This window comes from Salmo salar, chromosome ssa12 (assembly GCF_905237065.1).
Source record: "Salmo salar chromosome ssa12, Ssal_v3.1, whole genome shotgun sequence".
In the NCBI taxonomy this organism is placed as follows: Eukaryota; Metazoa; Chordata; class Actinopteri; order Salmoniformes; family Salmonidae; genus Salmo; species Salmo salar.
The window spans coordinates 62,105,485-62,126,121 of record NC_059453.1 but is presented as its reverse complement, the minus strand read 5'-3'; the positions used below and the strand labels follow the sequence as shown (position 1 = coordinate 62,126,121).

At 39.0% G+C, this 20,637-nt stretch overlaps 2 protein-coding genes across 3 annotated transcripts; both read left to right on the top strand.

The window, feature by feature from the left end:
- The first annotated feature begins 5,382 nt into the window (after window positions 1-5,382).
- On the top strand, window positions 5,383-8,963 carry hoxc11ba (homeobox protein HoxC11ba). Of its 2 annotated transcripts, none has more exons than NM_001139545.2 (2): window positions 5,383-6,549; window positions 7,844-8,963. In NM_001139545.2, exons 1-2 carry the CDS (start codon window positions 5,843-5,845, stop codon window positions 8,058-8,060), a joined length of 924 nt encoding a protein of 307 aa, NP_001133017.1. In that variant the 5' UTR covers window positions 5,383-5,842; the 3' UTR covers window positions 8,061-8,963. The 2 variants fall into 2 exon arrangements, with proteins under 2 accessions (NP_001133017.1, XP_013988141.2); XM_014132666.2 differs by having other exon boundaries at window positions 5,407-6,545; window positions 7,828-8,963.
- Window positions 8,964-16,606: 7,643 nt separating this feature from the next.
- hoxc10ba (homeobox protein HoxC10ba) lies at window positions 16,607-20,415 on the top strand. The gene is given in 3 exon segments (NM_001139539.1): window positions 16,607-16,778; window positions 16,781-17,347; window positions 20,141-20,415. Coding segments are annotated over 3 exon segments (1,014 nt in total).
- Window positions 20,416-20,637: the final 222 nt, after the last annotated feature.

Sequence of the window (20,637 nt, the reverse complement as noted above, 5' to 3'; positions counted from 1 at the left end):
TTTTTAAGGAAATTCACACGTTGATTATTTTCATAATAGTAGCAGGTGATTTTATAAACCCCATCCAAGTAAATAATGGATCACCTGAATTACCGTGAATGCCTACTTGTGGTCATCCGAAGTCATGCATTGGTACCCACTGAAACCTCGGGTTGATATTCTATCAGTTGATTTGAGGGTACGCGCATGCAAAATGGAGACAATGCTGATCGTGGGATATGGACCACATGACCACATGGCTTATCATCTGAACACCACACAAATATATGACGAATAATTCTCAATTCGTAAGGTTACATGACGTCTGTCATCAAATATTGGACCAAAAAATAAACACGATTTGGGGTCAGTTCCATTTCCACTCAGGCAGTTCAGTAAATTCAATTATTTTATGGAAACCATCATTCAAAATATAATATGGTAGGCTGATGTATATGCATTTGTCCAAAGCGATGTACGGTCCACATACTGTATATACATTCGTATGTTTCCAATACGGGAATCAAATATAGTTTACACAATCCTGGTGTTGCAGATAGCCTGTTCCAACCAACTGAGGCATCATAGCCCTAATATTTGACAATTTCCAGTTGAATCTCAACTAATTACCCGAATTGGTGTAACCATCACTTACTTGTATGCTCATATTGCGTTTGAGAGCTCCAGGGCACGTGGCACATGTAGTCTACACCAGTTTATTATTTTTGGCTCATTTACGAATTTTAGTTTTTTGTTCAGTCGTAGTATAGTACTTTTATATTAGGTGGCTATCTAGTTTGTTGTTTTGAGGCGCTATGCTTTCCACTGGATGTCAGTTTAATATCCAATTTGATCAATATGTGTGTGTTGTGTCATTGTATGGCCAGGCCTAAACTCTCATAGTCTTACGTCAGAATTAGACCTTCATCCATGTTTCTCAAAAATCACATTTTGAAGGTATTCCAAATGTAACATTTCAAAGTGTGATTACTTCTCTGTATTATTCCAAGGATAAGTTTAGGCATGAACTCAAAATTCGTAATGTTAGGCATTAACTTTGAACGGTTAAGGTAAGGGTTAAGGTTTGGGATAGGCTTAAAACAAAAATATCTATCTCTGGCTTCGAACATGCAACCTTTTTACCATCCATGAAGCCCTAGCAAAATCAAAGCCTACTTGAATGTAACAGCGCTCACTGTTGCCTCTAGTGGCCGGTTTCCACGTCATCTCCCGACGTCTTCCGACATAGATTGACATTTATACTGACTTGTATCATGAGTGACCTGCGTGGTTGTATTTTGTTTTGAAACAAGGCAACAAGTGTATTGTGCTAGTTGATACATTTTTCATCATCTAATTCGTTTTCAACTTTGATGCGACCTTATCACGTTGATGATTTGTTGATGAAATAATGTAGAACTAGCTACGATTAGAGTTTTTGACGAGTTGATTCATTCTCATTACCGCACAGCCATGTTGCGTTTATTCCCGTGCATGGATGTGCAAACGAAATCGAGACACCTGAATGAATGTTTAACCCTTTCCAAATACTAACCATTTCCGAATATAGGCTATATTAGAATTGAACATATTTCCCAAATACGGTTTATTCCTGCTCCAATATATGTTATTTTGATAATCTATCAGTTTACAGATATGGATTGGTTTTATAATCGTCAACATTTGATAGGCCTATATCATAGCTTCCTCGAACACTGTTATCGCTCAATGGACCCACTTTATACAAGTATTTGTAATGTTCTGATGTGTCTTTTTTAAAGAAATAAGATGTATTCAAAATGTATTCATCAATGTGTATGCATCCTATTTCAGACAGGTAACGAAATGAACCGCAGCTTGGTCATATTAACTTGTTGTTGCTTTTATTTTGCATGTTTGGGATTACATTTAGTATTTGGTAACGACTATAAACCAGCTTCCAATTTCCTTTTTAAAAACAAGTGTACAAATCCCACACTCGAGAAGAAAGGCGACCGACCTTGAGTTTCGTTATAACGTTTTCAGTGTTCGTGGATACTAGCTGTTCCTGTCAGCACCTGGAAACCGATCACTGTGCAGAAGGTTTTCGTAATTGTTTTCTCTTTTTTGTTGTTGCCTATTTACTATTTTTCATAGTAAAGATGATAGTCAGTAGGCTGTCCACGCGAGTCGTGCAGATTCACCACACAAATGACAGACAAGTCTCGCAAATGCATCGGTAAATTGTAGCCTGAAATATTTTTTTCTTCTTCATATAATGCAAAAGTGCACTAAGTGAAATGACACTATAAATTCGACTCTATATGCCTTCACGTGACTCTACCACACACGTGGAGAAACTTGTCCTCAACACGCGCAATCCAATCCCATCACTGGGTTTGTAGGCTATATTAGGCCCTATTGTAAGTGACAGATGGCAGCCATGATTAAACAAGAAATGAAAAAAACTTTACTATATGGGATAAGCATTTTAAATGCCCTCAAAATTGTTTGTGGAATGTATGATGTTGCAGTTTTGGTTTTCATTTCCCACACATAAGCATAAAGCAAATATAGCTTGTTCGAGGAACGTGTTCTGTCAACGCTGACTCTCTTCCTGGGTTAGACCACACCTCAGCTAACCCGCCAAAATAGTTTTTCATAGCACATTTGGGTTTGTTATATCCATGAGGTAGGCTACCCTCGCCAGAAATTATCCCCAAAACAAGACGGCAAAATCAACACGTTTAACGTTACGAACTTTATCGTTAAGTGTTGTATTCCTGGTTTATTATTGTTTTAAGCTATATTGTATAGGCAAGTTATAGTATCGTCTATAGTATGGCTAATTTCCACAATAAATAGGCTAGCACATGATATTTGTTAGCCTATTTAGAAGCTATTTATTTCGAATGAATAGTAGCTTAATGTAACCTTCAACCTTTCAAAATGCTATATCCTGAAAGTGACTTACCAAAAAGTAGGTTATAGCCTATACCTAACTCACCTGCAGTCCTTGTATTTTAATTAGGCTATTGATAAATCCACTTTTCCGCTTTAGTGGTTTGCAAAACAAAACTTGCCCAATGAAAGACGTACGGTTGTGTGCTTACTGCACAATGAACTCGTGATATTTTCACCTAAGGGCATATGTGTTAAAACCTGCTTGTCTTTCTCTGTTGCTGCGGCTCGTTGCTGCAGCCAGGACCTCGGTGGAACCATGGCCTTTTTTGTCGATGCTTGAAACTGTTCACAGCTCATACAACCGGATTTAATAGGTTGGCTTACATCCAATTAAAATGATCTGGGCCATGAGGGGACAATAATGTTATTTCACACGCTTGCCACATTGAGCGATTGTTTCTGCTCGATTTTTTGTGGGTATAGACATTCACGGAGCTAACTTGACCACTGTCTTTGAGAGAAAATATAGCCTGTCCTGGTCTCCGTTTGGTCTCTTTTTTCATGATTTCTCTTTGGATTAAAAAAGGGTCAGTAGTCTTGTTGGATTACTTTAAGGGGTGGCGAGGCGTTGCCAGGATTCTGCAGTCAAATACATGTCGTAAAGTCTTCTGCCGAACAGTGGCGTTTTCAAGCAGAGAATGGCAAATATTTACAACACCGCTTTCATTCAAGTCTCAAGACGCAAGAGACCATTGGCACTTTTGGGGATATTAGGCTACCCGCATAAATATTATATTTGCTATGCACAATATTAAACCGTCGGAGATAGATGCACGGTCTTAGGAAAAACCAAACTCAGCAGAACTGTATAGGACAAAAATCTATTTTCAAATCGAACTAATACCTAGATTGTTTTATGGGCAGGGTCCTATTGCGAGCAGACTTGCTCCAACCTAGCCATACCTCTCCAAGTGCATGCAGACGCAATCGTTACGTTCTGTCAGCCTTCATGAAAGCAATATCACTCACATTCAGATGCTATAGGCTACATGTAAGCGACTATAGAAAGGATCTGTACTGTGCCTAAAATAAACAGTATATAGCCGGTATGTTCAAATGAACACGGAATAGTGCACTTGGCATCCCTGCAACATGGAAGAGAGCATTTAATGGTCATACACGGCCGACGGTCCCAGAAAGAGGATACCATTTTTATGGCAGGCTATTTGTTTATTAGTTCTACTGCTCTCCGGGTGCAGTTTGTGTGCCGACATTCAATCTAATCTTTTGCTGAATTTGACAAGAGATACACAGAAATCTTTAAAAGCTAACACTATGACTAACATTACACTCAATTAAATTCTAGTGTGCACACCTCAGCTTTCTTTTCTTGAAGTTCAATAGCTTTGGAATGGCATGCATGGAGCCTATGGTATATTTAACACAGTAAACACAATGATGTAGTCCTCTTGTAAATGTCTGTTTCGGATATCCCACATGTTGTGTTAGTGATCTAAATGTAAGGAATTCAAATTGCACAATTGTATGTAAACTTCGCTCCTTTTAACAAAAGCCTAGTAGCCAAAGAGGTGAAGAAAAGTCTGTTTACTGCAGCTATTCGGCTTTTTATGGTGGTTGCTTACAGGATTTTGGTGGTCAAATTCAAGTGCTGTGTCTGGAAAGCTGTCTGGTTTCTTTGTACTTGATTGCAGGCGTCTTGTGCCTCGACCTTTATTCTGTTGAAAGTTGGGCTTTTGAACAAACTGTCCCCCCAAAAAACAGCCACCACCTTTAGAAAGTGATGCAGACCTCAACTATTTGGCCCAGTCAAGTCTAGGGGAGTATGACCAAGGTCTTGGTCAATTCTCCGATTACAATTAATCTAATTTCAAAACACGAAATTATTTGAATTCCAAAGGAATGGACCGAGGTCGTGAACATGTTCCTGCATGAATTTAAAAATATGCACTATTTATTAGTCCACAGCATAACTCTGAAATATATGTTTTGTAAACTTGGCCCTTTTCCTTTCGGAAATTCAATGAAAGCATTTGGTTTTGGTAGCACTGGCATGTCTTATGTCTTGGTGTTATGGAATGGTCATCGCGGATTCTCTTTGATGCAAAAATGCAGGAAAGAAAATATATATGAAACCGGGCTAATGTCTGAACATAATCATGCAGGGGCAAGCATGGGGGCACACACACGCACACACACACAGCTTATAAACTTGAAAACTGTTTTTTCTCTCTGACTTCCTAGTTTCCACGTCGCCAAACACTGGGCTGTGTTGCAGCCATATGTGTACAAAAAAAAAAACTCATTTATATTCGTTTCTTTCTTTAAGTGATCTTGGTGCTGTGGATAGAGCAATGAACTGCGTTAAAATTGGGGCCCTTAACGAGATCTTTATACCAGTTATTACAACAGGTTTACTTGCAATTCATAACTTATAATACTTTCCCGAGGAACTAAAGCATCGGACAATATGATAATGAACATTTTAACTATCTTTGATTTTCTGAAATCTCAGGTTATATGTAAATTGGGCCTTCGTGCATTTTCATTCACTAAAGAAGACTGGAAGAAATGGTATGTCTTATTATAACGTATTTGTAATAATTCAAGAGTTTATAGAATATGTTCATATGTTATATGCTGTATTGCATTGCGCATGTGCTATAAGGTATTCATATTTTTATTACATAGTTATAGGCTACGTAGCTAAGATACCTGATCTAGATTTTCATAATGCTCATGCGGTGTTGGAAAACCAATCGTTTGAACCTCCTATATCTTACCAAAGTGAACCACTCCTACGCATGTAAGTGTTCCAAATTGATATATGACAATATCTACTTTCGATCACGTGTCTTGGGGTGACTTAGATGGATAGCGCGTCATCTCGCCTTCCCAAATTTTCTCCTTCTGCAGTTCAATCCAAAAAATCTATCTATAGTGCACGAGAACGGGAAGAACGATGTTTAACTCGGTTAATCTGGGAAACTTCTGCTCACAGACGCGAAAAGACAGGACTTCTGAGTTCGGCGACAGAGCAAGCTGTGGGTCCAACCTTTACCTCCCCAGCTGCACCTATTATGTCCCCGAATTTTCTGCCGTCTCTTCCTTCCTGCCACAGGCCCCTTCTCGGCAAATCACCTACCCTTACTCCACGAACCTTTCCCAAGTGCAACCGGTTCGGGACGTTTCTTACAGTTTGGAGCCTTCAAGTAAGTGGCACCATAGAGGAAACTATGCGTCCTGCTACTCAGGGGAGGAACTGGTACATAGGGACTGCCTTCCGCCATCGTCCACCATGACAGAAATGCTGATGAAAAACGAAAGTGTCTACAGCCATCACCATCACCACCACCACCACCCGAGCTCCAACCACCCTTCCACGGGCTTTTACTCGGGTGTAGGGAAAAACAACGTTCTTCCGCAGGGCTTTGACCGCTTTTTCGAAAGCACACACAGCGGGGCAGATAACAGCTCGCAAGAGAACTGTGCTCAGAAGGGCGACTCCAGTAAACTGGATTCAGCGTCCCAGCCGCCTGCCGCCCTCCACAGCGCCGCCGACCCGGAGAAAGACCCAGAAGATGAAGAGGAAAACACTAATTCGGGTTCTTGTGCCTCTTCATCGGGTACGAAAGACGACAGCGCCAGCAAAACCAGCCACTCGAGTAGGTACCGAAGCTGTAAATGGGAAAAAGGTTAAGGGACTAGCCCTGTGTTTTGTCGGTCAGATTTTATGTGGAGTTTTATAAGCATTCAAAGGATTTTATTATAACCTACAAAGCTCTTTCTTCCAGCAAGAATAATTTTTACGATGGGAAAGCGCTTTCAAAAAACGATACGTTACACACAGGCAGCAGCTATCCCAGAGTCTGTGAAATTTTAAGAGCTCGCTATTGTGACAAATGCTAACTTTGATCATGAACTTGCTCTGGGCTTTTTAAGGGATGTTTCGCCAGGCTGTCGAGGGTAAAAAGCAATTGGGCAGAACACTGCTTTTGGGCGTCCTGTGATGTTTCCCTTCTCAGCAGCCTCCTATAAAAGTAAAAATTATATTGTGTTGCTTCTGTCGACGTGTTGCTTTACGCCATAACAGCAGATGTTAACTGTTTTATCGAGATTTTATGTAAATGTTTATGTAAAATTGTTCAGAAAATATCGGTTGTGATAATAATAATGTTTGGGTTTCTTTGGGATCCATGGTCTTCTCAAAAAGGCTATCCTAGTATTTCAGTTTGTAGACTAAGCAGTGATTTAAAATATTTCAAGCTTTGAGATATTCTGTAAATCGCCAAGAAACTCGTTCTGCTTCGTTATAGTCCATGTGATAAACCAATGAGCATCGGTAAGTTGGTCAAAATAGATATAATTATCTCATATTTATTCGTAGACCAATGAAACGGCGGTTCCCACTTCGCAGACCCAAGCGCCCGCATGCTGTCATATGGAAGAATTTGTCTCTAGCCTATAATAATATCCCACCTATTTGTTATCCTATCTAGGTATCCAGTGTTAATTTGCCATAGATGACCGCAATATGAAAGTAAATATGTTCCTTGATAGCCATATATTGCCATTATGGCAGTGTATTGAGAGGGGGAAATAATGAGGTCGTGAGGGATAAAAAGTGCAATGTCGTGTGAATAGCGTTAGAAAACTAGTCAGAGATTTTAAAGAGGAGAAGGCTGATTATAGTTTTGCATCATAAGTTCTCCATGTCACAAGGGGATGTGGGGGGGGGGTGTATTTAAGGATACAGAGAAATAAAATGTATGCGCAAACTTAAGGGTACATGTTTATCAAAATTACAGTTTATCAAACTTAACAAACCTACGTTTTGAATCCCCACAAGTTTCAACGAGTCTCTAAATGCTTATTTTACTTAAAGTGTACATGCTGGATACATTTTACCTTACATTCTTCTGCTTATTTGTTTTATATTGCTCTAAGGTACACCACGCACGAGGAAGAAGAGGTGTCCTTACACGAAGTTCCAGATTCGAGAACTGGAAAGAGAGTTCTTCTTTAATGTTTATATCAACAAGGAGAAACGGCTGCAGCTCTCCAGAATGCTAAATCTCACTGACCGTCAAGTCAAAATCTGGTTCCAGAACCGCCGAATGAAAGAAAAGAAATTAAGCCGAGATCGCCTGCAGTATTTTTCTGGCAACCCCTTATTGTGAACTCTTAACTGGTAGCTTTGGTGAGAAATAATCATTCATATTATCACCTCTAAAACTGAATTGCCTTTGGAGGACAAAGCCAGAGTCGACTTCAGCTAAAAACAAGTGTTAGGTCATGGAAACGCTGGGACTGAAAAGAAAGATAAGAAATTATTAATATTTTTTTATGTTTCTGTGTTTTGTTGAACCAATAACAAGAACCAGCAAAAAGCAAGACCTCCGAGAAAAGTATCTCTGACAATAGCAGAGAAATGAAGGTAAAATATTCATTTTTCTGTACAACATTTTTTCCAATTAAAGATTTTGTATTCACACGTTTGCGTTAAGCCAAATATGTGAAACATTCTAATCGCAAGTACGACAGCTCTCAGTATTTTTTATTTTGTTTGATTATATAGCCTATTTCGATTCACTTGTGAAATGCTGTCTTTCCAGTGACATTTCTCTCTTTTACCTCTGCATTTCATCATGATCGTTTCTTTGTGAAATGATTTCGCTACTATCTGAACCGACTTGAGGACAGCCGCACAGACTCTTCATCGGTACCTCGCAGATACAGACACGTTTTTGCCTCCACCAAGAACTTGGACACAAATCATTGGTCCCAAATGAATAATGTCCTTTAAGAGACTATACAATATGACTGACTGTATATATGAATTTCATTTGTTTATCAAATTTTATCCCTTAAACTAATTACTATCTTTGAAAGATTTCAACAACAAAAAATAACTTCAAAGCTCTATGGCTTACAAGCTCTTTGATTCTATAGTGAGCTTTTTGTTCATTGCTTGCCGTTTGCTTGCCGATTTTGAGTTTATGCAGTTTGAAGAGATGACGTCGCAAATATGCATCAAGTGATATAATGTAACAAAAATAAACGAATAGTGATTCTTAAATCAAGCCATTCTTTGAGAGTGTTTATGTTATTATTTCCATTGGGTCTGTATTTCAAAGATCAAGAACATCTATTTGTGTATTCATACAGAATGCTTGAGCTGTAGTTATTGGTAGGGCTATAGTCCTCAACGCTTGTAGAAGAGCATTGTAACGTTACCTGCCACGTGACTTCTGAAGTAGGCCCTTACTAGCACAGTATACTGGGCTATTTAAACTGGTCACAACGGCCTGTAAAAAGTAGTGAAACACTATGCATGTCCCCGACAAGTCCTTGAAATGTCATGTGAAGAGTAATGGGAAATATGTATAGGCTCTATCGTATATGTATAGGCTCTAATATGTATAGGCTAATTGATACAAATCAAGACTCCATGTCTACCCACAAATCAATGGGCTAAGGGTAATATGTCAGATTAAAATATTGGGAATGCTTGTAAAATAGTTACAAATTAGGCGGACTTTGGTGCGCAATTTGTCAGGAGTCTGAGGGCGCTATATTTGTCTTCATTGTCCAGTGCTCTTGTTTTCACGAAAAAGTCTGCAAGTAATTAGGGGTGCTATAATGTTGAATTGGTTTTCATCCATGTATGACCTATGTAGACTAAAGGGAAACACATTTGCGTGTGCGTGCATGTTTGCCCGTGTTACTGATGTTGGTGAGTGAATGTGTCAATAAGAGTGTGTGTGTGTGTGAGAGAGAGAGAGAGAGAGAGAGAGAGAGGTTGATATGTGCACTAAAATAAATATCTAATGGTCATTTTGAAAACTAGACCAGTCCAGTCTAGACACTGTCATAAAGACCAGGGGCACTAAATAGTTACTTTTCTGTTAATTGCACCGTCTGCCCAGTGGAGTGAGATACCTTCCTTCCGTCGTAAATGGGGAACTCGAATAGATGGCCTTTAACTCTAAAACATACAAAAATCCCATGTTGATATCATCCCTAGTGCACAATATTCACGTCATCCTTATCCTTATCCATTTCTTCTCGTGATAACAAAACCAACCCAACTAGGATATCTGCTGAGAGGCTTTCTGGCGACAAAAAACCCCTCAAGTTTATTGACCATGTGGTGGTGTATAAGCCCTCCTCATCGATGTCCTGCGGCTGTGGCATGTGTTTTACTCTGTAGCTGTGCATATAGCGAATGTAATTCATACCGATGCCCACCAATTTACAGATATGGAGGCCTTGGGACATTTAGGTGTATTTTGATGTCTTGCAAGAAAGAAAGAGAAATTGTCTTTGAACTTCCGGGAAGTCAAGGCCATCACCTTTAACCTGACGCAATAAAGTTGAATCAGAGAGTGGCTTTGCTCCCGGAAATGCGGGTACCAACAGCCAGCCAATGAGGTTTGCGAAGGAGAGAAGGTCGGGGGAAAGGGGGATGGGGTTTAGAAGGGGATGTTTAGAGAACCCAGCACTGACCTCTTGAAAACTGATGCATATAACGTTTTTTAACAGTTGTGATTGTTGTATAATTTTGGAAAACAATTTTCCATTTTTTCTTCTATTGTTTAATATCTGTTTCATTTTAGGCGTGTGTGCACCCAAAATAAGCAAAACAGTTAGTGTGTATTGGATGTACTACGGCAAAGAGCATATGCGTAACCGGGTCATCAAACTATTAGAATTCATCTTCTGTTATTGAAATGGAAAAGCACTTGGAAACTTGCAAAACTGTCTCACGCCCAGAATAACTTTAACGTTTGGCATTTTCTTATTTTCATGTGCCATCTCAAAAGTCTCATACATGCAGGATTAAATAATAGTTATACAGCGGCCTACATATTTATAATACGCTTCTTAATTGTATATTTTTACTAGCAAAAACTAAATAGGATAATGACCGAAAATGTCTCGTTTTGTCTTAACTCAACTAACATGGACCCCCCCCCCAATTTCACAGCCTACCGAAAGATAAACGAAATCTGGCCGAGGGATGTGGGTTTTGGATCAATGTTGGAGATCAAGACTCTCACACTAGTGCTTTCACACCCTGCGGAGGGACCTTGGACCTGGACTGCCGTGTTTCACAAATCCGGGCCCCTCTCACGGCATCAGATTGCTTGCTCTTCTTGAGTCCCGCCTGTCCCCCATTTTCTCTTGTGTGCATGTGCCTATGAGACCAGTGCATTGAGATGGATAGAGCACTCATTTTAACATGGGCATTGCCATTGAGGGCTTCCACCATTTAAAGGTTGTCCAGTTGGTGGGGATTCCTGTGAATTGGGAGAAATCAACCAATGCATAAGAATAAAATGTATATTACTTTAAAATGGAGATGGTCTCAATGGTGCTGCCCATGCTATCACTGACGCCACAATGGCACAGATACAAGATGAGTCATCTATCTATCTCTATGAACCAGTGGGATCTGGAGTATGATGCGATATGGTGTTCTGTCTGGTGGTGCCCAACGTCACTCAAAGGTGTCAGGTCTCTGCTTACAATATTAACGTAAGCAAGACATCCCTCTCAATATCGATCTGGGAGGAGTCTTGGCTGTGGTACAATCAAATAAATGTTAATCCAGGGCTCCACAAAATCCTGTCCTGCGCTTTGATTTGGTGTTATGTCAATGTTGTTATGTTCACGAGGCTACGCTTCCGCACTTGATAGACAATGTGGAACAAGGCCCAAATGGCTCTATAGCCGTCCTCTAAGGAGAGAACCACAGGGAGGAGAAAGATGAATAGCTTCTTCGAATATAGCCTACATTGCTTGGAACCTATGTGTAGAGGTTTGAACGGGAGCAGTAGCGATATGAGCTTGCTCTCTTGAAGGCTGTCTTTGTTTTGCTATGGTTCATTTATTTTTCTGAAATATTTAGCCTATAAGCTAGCTAGTATATGGTATGAAGGCATGCGAGAGGACGAGAGGATGGAGCAATGAAAATCTTTAAGAAATCAAGGTCAGGTTTTGAAAAATTGTCTTTGTGTGTAAAGGTCCATATGTAGTCTATGGTGTGCGTAAAGGCTTGTACGGAATAGTGTGTGCGTGTGCATATGTGTGCTTGCACATTATATCACAAAAAACGACATTGCTTAACCCCACGAGGTGATGACAAGCCTATACATCACCAGCCCGGTGCGGTGTGGTCATTTCTTAAAGCTTTTTGACGATATTCACATTTGAAATATAATGCTTACTTCTCTTGAATATCACACCTGGACGATGTATAACAGGATTTAACACAGAGGACATGCACCAAGCGTAAATGTAACATTAGTGTATTGGTAGAGCGTGCCTCTAGCGCAAAAATAGCTCAACGTTACTTCAAATGTAATGTTATTTTTCGGTCATTTTGATGGCATGGCATGGACGGGGACTCCATTTTATTGTGTGTTTTGTGGCGACAGGAGGATTTGCTGTGTGAGTAATAATGCTACACCATCAAGGCTTTAGGTTTTATTGAATAGTTTTGCCTCTTTTCACATGTTCGAAAAAAGTCCTTCACATTCCCCGTAAGAAAAGTAACGTGAGGCATGAAATAACAATAAGTAAAACACATGTATAATAAGCCATATAGTAATCATATTAAGCTAAAAGTAATTACGAATGTGAATGTGAATAATAACAACATGGATACAATTAATACTAGTCAGTTTAATGTTGGCAATGGGTATTGAACCACTTGAAAGATTGATTTTGAACCGTAAACATGAATATTTTCATTCTATATTTCAATTCAGACTGATGTTTTGACTGCTCATGTTTATTCTAACTCGTGAACCCCTCTTATGCATTACCCCGGGTCGGTTTAGCGCACACCGTCAAGCAGGCTATCTGTGTGCATGGGTGTGTGCATATTTTAGTGTACATATTTGATGGTCTTTCACCTCGGTGGATTGGCATTCATAAGTTGTTTAGGAATGGCACTGGATTTGAACATGCGTGTCTGTCTAATAAAACGATATATGTTTGAGGTTGTGGGGTTTGGGGCAGCGGGGCGACCTAAAATCAAATCAATAAACAAACGTTGATTGCATGGGTTCATCTGGCTCACCTTCTTTTAGCCATATGTTGTCAGAGATGTGTTGAATTCCATTGCAATTCCAATCAAATGATTGGATTTAGAAATATTTCTAGGCTACCTTAATAACCGAAAACCCTTTAAAGAAAACTCATAAATACAATAACACGTAGAACTGCACCATCAACTGTAGGTAGGCCCACTGAAAACATCCATCAGCCCAAATGAATGATCCGAGGTTTCTCTACGGATCTTATATATATATAAACTTTATATTATATTATCGGCCTATGATATGCAGATTATGAAACTTTATGATCCAAGACGTTTTATGAGAAAAAAATAAAGATAGTGGCACATTCTATCCTCCAGATAATGTCATGGGTAGAAACACAAACGTTTCGGCACGACAACCAATCACGGAGTCTTGGATCCGTTCTATCAAAACACATCCTTATAAACAGACTCGTTTTGTTCCAAATGTTCTAGGCCTACTGAACATATATTGTTGATATTCAAAGACGTGTGGAAGTTAATCGAATTCATAGCAACAGCACAGTTTGCATTGAGAGTACCCACCACATTTATTGGTGGTGCTTGAGAGTTCCAGAATTGTCATTCTTGCATGCCAAGTCAATGACTAAGACAGGTCGACCAGGTGCTACGGATAATTGGACACGCAGTCAGTCACATATTATAATTCCTATTGGTCCTCACGATCAGTCATCCCTGTTTAAAAATGGTATTGATATTAAGTAGGCCTACGATCCAAAAATGGGCTACATATGACTTTTTTGTTGTGTTCTTATTATTAAGAAGCAACATCTGAGTGCAAGACAGTTAGGCTATGGCATATATTGAACTCGCATAGCATATAGGCCACCACACTGAATAACGCGCGATCTCTTAACAATCATTTTTTACGCGTGTAAATAAAAGCTCTGTGAGCTATAGTTGTTTTGTTTGTTTCATAGAAACATAACGTGGCGATATTATCAATATCAAAACGGATAGCCATGTCACCTTTTTGATTTGACTAGAAATCAACCCAGCCTCTCTAAAAGACTGAATTCTTATTTCAGATACGGCCAATTTCTCGATGTTTCGCACAAATCATGTAAGCTATTGATATAAATTCGAGTTTTTCGCTAAAGTTCAGGATGCGCACACAAATAGTCTAGCCCTACAGTTATAGGATTCTCCCAACAGCCTACATTCACTTTCTCTCTCCTCTGAAAACGTAAAAACGAGATCAATGGTTTAAATCGTTAGGCTATACCATAACATGTTGAACGAAATATGCCCTTGCAAAAAGATATGCCTTTAAAAAAATAAAAGTGCTAACGGTGACAGAGAGAGCAGGTAAAGCTGATCTCTTGCTGTGAACAGGCCGGGTCATTGGCAGTGACCTCTGTCGGCGCCATTGAAGACAAAACTAGACTACACTTCCACCGTCGCATAACCGACAAGATCAGAACCAACTAACAAACAGTCGCAGCACGACAAACCTGTTTTTCTATTTTCTTGTATGTCTTAGATGGTACAGCTTGTTCATTTGTCGATTGCATTTACTTCTAATTGCAACTCTGACAGATTATGACAGCGAAACTTTAACTGAGTAATTATATCAAATATATATATATATATATCCGTTATCTGGTAAAAGAGGATGCCTGTGAGTAGGAATGTATGTTATGTTGCATTTGTTAAATCCCCATGGATGATGTAGGTCTACAGGAATAGAAATGAATGAAATAAAATATAAAGAAATCGGATGCACTGGAGAATAGTTCAATAAACGTTAAATAAAATACAACAAGTAGTTCCCCGTATGTAATGCATGTCAATTGCAGAATTTATCCAAAGCGATTTAGAAAACTAAATAAAGGGTGTGCATATTCTACATTTTGTTTGTGTAAGTGATCCCTGCATGAATTGAACCCACGACCATAGCGTTTCTAGCGGCACGCTCTTATCGTATACGAACTGAGCAACACAACACAATTAACACTAATACGAGATGATGATTGAATCCACTCTGCAATGATAAAGAATCAACTAAGAAAACTCAGCACTTCATTGGCACTAGCCTATATTAATAGCTTTGGATTTGTTCCCAAGTATTTTCTGTAATTGCTCATACTATGGGGCAGACAGAGGATTCGCTAGGAAATTGCCTCTCACACAATTAAAAACAAAAAATTCTAATTAAATGTGATTGTTCGCGTACACGTATTTAGCAGGTTATTGCGGGTGTAGCGAAATGCTTGTTGCTAGCTCCGACAGTGCAATAATATTTAACAATTTACAACAATACACACGAATCTAAAAAGTAAAGGATGGAATTAAGAAATATAGAAATATTAGGACGAGCAATGTCGGAGTTATAGCCAATATCTAGACCTAGAAGCCCAAAACAACATATGGCAGTAAGGTTTACAAGAATTGGAAATAGATTAACCATGATAAAATGGGTTTATTGAAAAGTAATTGAATAAAATCATTATGCAAATATTTGCATCACTATTGTGTAGCCTAACAAATGTTTTTCAATTAGCTATATTAATCTATGATCAGCACAATAAAATGGCCAAAGACAATTCAAACCATAGACAAATCAATGGCGAAAATAGATTTAATGAAAGACAGGCAAACAGAAAGGGTAGACTATTGCTTACGTTTTAATTGCTTGTCATATCAACGACTGTTTAAATGCATTTCTATTAATTAAAGGTTTGCACAAAATAGGCGTTTTGATGAAAAAAATAGTAGTGCATTGTAATGCAAATTCACGAAGTTGTGCCTCTAAAACACATTCAAAAAGCTTAAAAGTGAACTAATTCCTTTTAGGCTATCGATAGTAGTGCCACAATGTTTATAAACCTTGCGTCCTTATTACACTCTCTCTTTGTCCTCAATTCACTCATTTTTTTTTAACTTAGGCCTTTTTTTAACTCCATGAAAATCTGCTACAGCCTATAACTAAATCTACTGCGTTCGTCCCAATTTGAAGGAACTATAGGCTAAACGAAATTTAAACAAGCAAACATTTTTCGTTATCACCTTTAGAAAACATCAAATCATTCAACTATTTGGCAATTGATTTTTCAAGAATCATTGCCGAAATGTTTGTTTTTGCTTTTGTTACCTCTAAATAAAATACAAAAATAAAACATTTGTGGAGAAGCTGTACACAAAATGCAGACAACACGTATCATGACGGAATCTAGCCTACATGTTATCCAATTTACATAACCAACATCTAGTTGCTACTTTAGGTTTATTATCTAATTTTCAGCGCGGTCGCTCACATTGGTTTTCTACAACACATAATTAAATAGAACACTATTTTAATGACAGTGACTTTATGTTCTAGAACTTGTGTCTGTACCCTATCTGTCCTGCTAGATGGCGCCCTTACTCTGTCCTACAGCTGAAAATTCGACAACTTGACCCCGGTGTCGTCATGGCAGTCTGGTGCGTCAAGGCCACTTTCAAACCCCCATTGGTCTGAAATTCACGTGGCATGCCTCGTACAATCATAATTATGTTGCTGATATTTTTTTTATGCTCCATGCCCCCAACTCAAATATGTCAGCTTCCTACCCCTCTATAATCCTTTAGGGGGGCACTGAAGACTGGTATCAAAATAAGAAAGATAACAATAAAATGGAATGTCCAAATAGAATCCCAGCTTCTAACTTCCATGTGGAACAGTTGGTAGGAGGATCCTCTGTGTCCAGAGATGAGGGCTATTTCGGCAGTTCCGGAATGTACGCTCAAAGAGTTGCGACCGAGTATGACTGTTCGACAGCGAGAAATTATCGAATCGCCTCTTCGCCTTCTCCAAAGCGGGAGCACAATCTCCGACAAACACGGCTCTCAGCGTCTACCATCAACATCATTACCTTTCGCAACTAAATGCTTTTGGGCCTGAATATAAAAATGCATCCCAGGTAGCACAGCCTGTTATCCGACCCCTGTTTCCATGTTCTTTCCCATCGGACAGTGTGAAGGAGGACTCAATGTTCTGCCTATATAGCGGAGATCCACACGGACGCACGGATACAGTTGTTGGAACTTGTTCCTACACGCGGATGGCTGAGAGACGCCATCCCAGTCAAACGCACGAACATTCTTGTCCGGAATCCTCGACAGCTAATCAAGGGTACCTAAGGAAAGAGAAGGCGCATGGCTTCGGATCAGAAAGTATCTTTTCTGTGTCCGGAATTGGGACAGATAATCCAGAACTATTTAACGACACCTGCGAAACCAATCAGGAGGCGCATCTGGCAGTGGCAGACAGTAAACTCGAGGAGAATCACAGTCCCACGAAACAACTGCCTGAGAAAGAGAACGTCCTTAATAAAACTGACGGTAGCACAGACAACTCAGACAGTGAGGTTAAAGGTAACACACACAAACACACACACACACACACACACGCAGGGTCTATAACACGTAAACAAGCATATTATCAGTGCGAGCACACACAGACACACACACAGATGTTAAGACATAAGCAAGCTTATCATCACAGTCAGAGGAAGCACACAGTTGGACAAGCCAATATCATATGAGAAGAGGAACTGTTTTTTGTGTTTTTTGATGTTATCGCGATGTTTAAACTTTTGATGTGAGCTAGAAATAAAGTCTACTAATACTTTCAAACGCTTATGCAACGCTGAGCCTTGGCATAGGCTTATATGTTTTTTTCTCCACCATTGGTACAGTTTGAAGTAGGCTACAATTTTTAGCACTTGCAAACTTGATTCGATTGGTAGGCAATGTTTTTTGTTAAGCTCTTGGAAAAAAATGTTCAGGATAGAACAAAAAAGGATCTACATGGACCCTTTTGTAGGGTTCTTCTTCTTGCAAAATTGTTTCCATATAGAACCCTTGGGTTCTGTATAGGGTTCTATATGGAACCTATTTCCATATATGAAGCAAGCATTAGAACCCTTTTCGGTTCTAAGAGTGTAAGCACACTTGAGTAAGCATAGGCTACACTTCCCTCCCAACACTATCTTTATAACTAGGATCTCCTACTTCCTAATCTCTTTCCTAAACATTTTATTTTTAAATACATTAACACAATAACAATTAACGCGCATGCCTGCCCTTAGACTACTTTTCGCTGTTTGTTTTAATAGACTTCAAGGGTGAACACTAAAGGTGAGGCTGCGTGTACTCTTGACATTGTTTATTTAAGCAGCTTTATTTCGTACTCACAGCTGCCAGTCCATTACCAATTTGCTACGACCGACATTATCTATTTAGCATTGCACTAACTGCAAGTTTGCATTGGTAACCTTTTGCAATGTTACATGATAGTCTACGTTTTTAGTTTTGATAAATTAAACTGCATAGTCGCAAATATATTTTGCAGTTGAGATGACGCTCATTCATTCTTATTAGTCGCTATATCTCTCTTGGATATTTTATAATAAAGAAGCATTCTAGGCTACCAGTAAATTGGGCCTATCCAAAGGAATACGCACGCACTAATTAAACAATGAAGATTTCAAAACAAAACACGATTAACGTTATGTGCTTCTAACGTAGCCTGGTTTATATCTAATTGGATTTAAAACAGGAGGGGCCGCTTTCCCAGAAACAGATGAAGATTATTCCTAGACCCCAAAAAATCGTGTTAAAAGTGCTTTGTTCAAATCTGTGCCCGAGAAACCGTCCCGAGAAGACATAGGCCTACAGACAAACTGACAAAAAAAAACACATCACAAGGCTTTCGCGTAGGAAAGTTTCTTGGAAGGTGAAGGGCAACGAAATGGCTGCTGTTTTTCAGCTCGTCCACCTTTGAAACGACCTTTTGGAGCTAAATTCTCGATAAACTATTTTTGTACGTGTAAAACAACAAGTATAAAGCACATAGGCTTCCTCAAGTTCATTACATTTCATTTTGTAAGTTATGTAAACTTTAGGGTAATGGTGATTCGATTATTATTATTAGGCATATTATTATTATAATTATTATTTATTCTACTTAGGCCTGTTGTTGAGCACATGTTGCCACACCGCGTGCATCCGAAAGTCACGCCAACGCTTACACAATGGTACTTTATCTATTAATTCATGTTAAAATCAGGCAGATATGGGGCCTCTATGTACGTGTTGTTGAAAACAACGTGTGATTTGGGTCAAAATAGAAGAAGTTGCTTCAGTCCCTCATTTCTCTCTTCCTTAAATCTGAAAACTAACGTCAAATTCGTTACAATATTAATAACTTTCTATTAAAATATGACACTTTTATCCCAAATGTTTTAATAATAATTGATCAGTGATTCACTGAAAAATGAATCGATGACTAGGCTACATTAAAACACTGTTCTGGAATAGTCTGAATGTGTAGGTTATAGGGCTATGGCTTTGCGCAGTTCAGTTACTAGGCCTATATGATTTCCAGATTGTGTGAATAGTTGTATTTTTCGTGCCCGTTGAGCCATGTAATCAAGACGGAAGTCAATAACATTTAGATTTGAAAACCCTCCGGACTCCTTTGTCGGTAGACTAGACTAGTCCGTCATATCCACCCCACTTACCAAGAGCTGTATTGTGGCATTAACTAATATAGGCTACATTTTATGTCTCTCTTTTAGGCTATTTATGAAGGGATTGAAGAACATAATGTAATTCTTATCGCCAAAAGGACCCAAATTGCCCAGATGAATTATCCATTGATTTCCTTTATTTGCCTGATGAGATCTAGACAAATGTTTTTCTATTGGCCCTGTCTTTGTACTTAATTATTTCAATTGGCCTTGAGTGAGCGTAGACTACTGCAGATTCACAAATAATGCAACATTAGATTTATCATCTCACTAAAAGCTACAGTAGCCAAATTATATCGTCCGTGCATAAAGACATCGAAGTAAACGACAAGTTGTATATAACCTTAAAAGAAAACAATTGGAGTAGAAATTAGAACGTTTTTCTTGCATCTCAGATAAGTGGGCCTACTCCTTTCAGCTAAAAAGTGAAGTTGCAAATATAATGGTCGAATAGATTAAAAACATGCAATGATATAAAATGGCAGGCAGAATACAAAAGCTATAGTTGGTCGTCAAGACATGGCCTACTTGGTAACCTGATTAATTCAGTGCATTGTTGTTTTCTATCACAAATAAGCCTATGGTTATGCTATACACTGATAATTACGTTCATTTAACTCATTCCTTTTTACAGGGGACAGATTGGAGAATGCCTTTGGAAACTGGCTCACAGCGAAAAGTAGACGGAAAAAGCGTTGTCCTTACACCAAACATCAAATACTGGAGCTGGAGAAGGAGTTCTTGTTCAACATGTATCTGACGCGAGAGCGCCGCTTGGAGATCAGCAAGAGTATTGACTTATCTGACAGACAGGTCAAAATATGGTTCCAAAACCGACGTATGAAGCTCAAGAAATTCAACAGGGAGAGTCGAGTGAGAGAGCTAACCTCTGCTTATGACTATACTTAAACCTTACACCTTATTTGGAGAGAAATACTTTTACGCGTAAGCTACACATACAGGCTAGGCCTGCACACATACAGGAGGAAACATCTAGAGCAGGATAGAAATTGTAAGCCTTCAAACATCTTCACGTTTTTTTCCGAGTCCATGCATGGTTTTATGAAAAAATGTACGTTTCATGATTTGACAGTGAAATACTATGATGCTCTACAGATGCACATTGTTTTA

Coding starts and splice junctions, on each gene's coding strand:
- hoxc11ba (XM_014132666.2), top strand. CDS start 5,843: ATGTTTAACTCGGTTAATCTGGGAAACTTCTGCTCACAGACGCGAAAA. Junction 6,546..7,827: donor CAGCAAAACCAGCCACTCGA/GTAGGTACCGAA, acceptor TATTGCTCTAAG/GTACACCACGCACGAGGAAG.